Below are 2,306 nucleotides of genomic sequence, written 5' to 3' on the forward strand. Positions count from 1 at the left end.
AGGTTAGCTTTATAAAGCGAAGTAGGGATGTATAGACTCGGCTGTGTACTTTGGTTCGTTGCATTATATATAAAAGTGTATTTTTTGATTTGCTTTAAAAGGGGACCTTCCCTTCATATTGTATCGGTCGGCCGTGTACTTTGGTTCGTTATTTTATATATAAAGCGGGGCGAAATCCTGTTTCAAAAGTTGATAGTTTATTATCTTTGATTTTTTATTGAACTGTTAAACCCATAAGTTGGCTTAAACAAGACCGTTTATACATCTCTAAAGCGAAGTAACTGATTCGTGTCTACTATGAACGTGAAGCTGATCACAAGAACGCGCACCTGCTTACCCTGGAGGGAGCCCAGGAGAGGTTAGCCTTATGCCGCGCCGATCTCCTGGACCGTGACAACCTCTGTTCAGTGTTCAGCGGATGCCATGGCGTTTTTCATGTCGCCTCCCCGATCTCGGAAACCGACCCTGTGAGCCCACAAACTCTCTGGAGATTCCGTACGCAGCTCCGAATATATACATGGAGTGTATTTACTTGCATATGAATCTAATTTGTAGGAGCTCATGGTGGTCGCCGTGGAGGGAACCAGGAACGTGATCAACGCGGCGGCTGACGCGGGCGTGCGGCGTGTGGTGTTTACTTCCTCCTACGGCGCCGTGCACATGGATCCCAACAGGAGCCCGGACACGGTCGTGGATGAGACGTGCTGGAGCGACTATGACTTCTGCAAGGAGACTGGCGTATGATCTGGCTCAATTTCATCTGCATAGCCTGCCCCATCGATCACGCCCGATCTTCCTTGTAATTGAAGTGAGCTTAACAATCCTCGATCGTGTGCAGAACATGTACTGCTGCTCGAAGATAATGGCGGAGATCACGGCGAAGGAGGAGGCGGCCAACAGGGGGCTGGACCTGGCAGTGGTGGTGCCGTCGATGACGATCGGCCCCGCGCTGCAGCAGAAGCTCAATCTGGGCATCGCCTTTATCAACCGCTACCTCACGGGCGCCAAGAAGACCTGCCCCAACGCCGTGGCCGGCTACACCGACGTCCGCGACGTTGCCCGCGCCCACGTCGTCGTCTACGAGCGCCCGGACGCACGCGGCAGGTACCTCTGCATGGGCGCCGTGCTGCACCGTGCCCATTTCCTCCAGCTGCTCCGAGACCTTTTCCCGCAGTACCCCATCACCGACAAGTACGTACATAATCAATTTCCACCGGCGTACGTCCGTGCATGCATTGCTTGCTCTCTTCCCCAGAAAGCGAGTTGTAGTAACGACGAGCGTTTAATGGTGTACGTACATGTGCGGCAGGCATGAAGATGACGGCAAGCCGATGGCCAAGCCGTACAGGTTCTCCAACCAGAGGCTGAGGGGCCTCGGGTTGGAGTTCACTCCCCTCAAGGAGAGTTTGTACGACATGGTGGTATCCCTGCAGCAGCATGGTCACCTGCCTGTTGTTCCGGGGCCAGATGGTCCACGCCTCTAAACAAAAAAGATGTGCATTACTGCTGCATTAGCCCAATATCAATAATGTGAAATAATACAATAATGATCCAACAATAACAAGCACGGTGTCTCGCCCTATTGTTCAATCAGATTCCTCCTTCTGGTGATTGTTCAATCAGATTCCCCCGAGGCCTTGCAGGCACTATCAAAGTTCGGAATGGACCGTCCGACACTTGGACATGTGACAAAGATTAGATAATTGATGACAAAAAGTGAGTTTATTCCACAAAAGATTCATTGAACAGAATAGAGTGGCAGAACGTATGGCAAACTATAGTCACACAGATTGTACTATGTCGGTGTGGCTTAACCAAAAACCCACTTGTATTGAGAAACTTGTGCCTCTCCTTTGTAATACTATACCATCTTAAATAAAATTCCCTTTACCCCGCAAATAAAGCATGATGTCTCAACCTATTGTGTGCAAAAGCTCTAAATGCTGGACATGAAGTATGTAAGCTTGAGCTCACATGATCTTGGATGAACAGTAAAATCCAAAAAATAGTAAAAAAAATAAAAAATATACTCTGATTTTTTTTGCAAGAAACATTGATTTTTTTACATCCGTGCAAAGTTTCATGATGGAATCACATTTGTGGAGGTGTGGAAAAAAATCAATGCTCCAAAAAGAGTGTTTCTAGAGGCATTTTCGAACATTAATTTTGTTTTTTGTGCACACCTCCACAAATAAGATTCCATCTCGAAAATTTGCATGCGTTTAGAAAAACATCAATGTTTCTTCACAATAAAATTCAGAATTTTTTGAATCTTTTTTCTATTTTTTTTCAAATTTTAATGTTCA

At 46.7% G+C, this 2,306-nt stretch overlaps 1 protein-coding gene across 1 annotated transcript in view; it reads left to right on the forward strand.

Annotated features, from left to right (window-relative positions):
- Nucleotides 1-1,841, forward strand: part of LOC119314618 (cinnamoyl-CoA reductase 1-like) — a 4,209-nt gene extending 2,368 nt beyond the window's left edge. Inside the window, exons 2-5 of the mRNA XM_037589337.1 lie at nucleotides 310-467; nucleotides 556-738; nucleotides 839-1,191; nucleotides 1,310-1,841. Coding sequence (XP_037445234.1) covers nucleotides 310-467; nucleotides 556-738; nucleotides 839-1,191; nucleotides 1,310-1,484 — 869 coding nt within the window. The 3' untranslated portion in view covers nucleotides 1,485-1,841. The remainder of the gene's footprint in view (nucleotides 1-309; nucleotides 468-555; nucleotides 739-838; nucleotides 1,192-1,309) is intronic.
- Nucleotides 1,842-2,306: the final 465 nt, after the last annotated feature.

The sequence above is a fragment of the Triticum dicoccoides genome, chromosome 6A (assembly GCF_002162155.2).
Source record: "Triticum dicoccoides isolate Atlit2015 ecotype Zavitan chromosome 6A, WEW_v2.0, whole genome shotgun sequence".
Lineage (NCBI taxonomy): Eukaryota > Viridiplantae > Streptophyta > Magnoliopsida > Poales > Poaceae > Triticum > Triticum dicoccoides.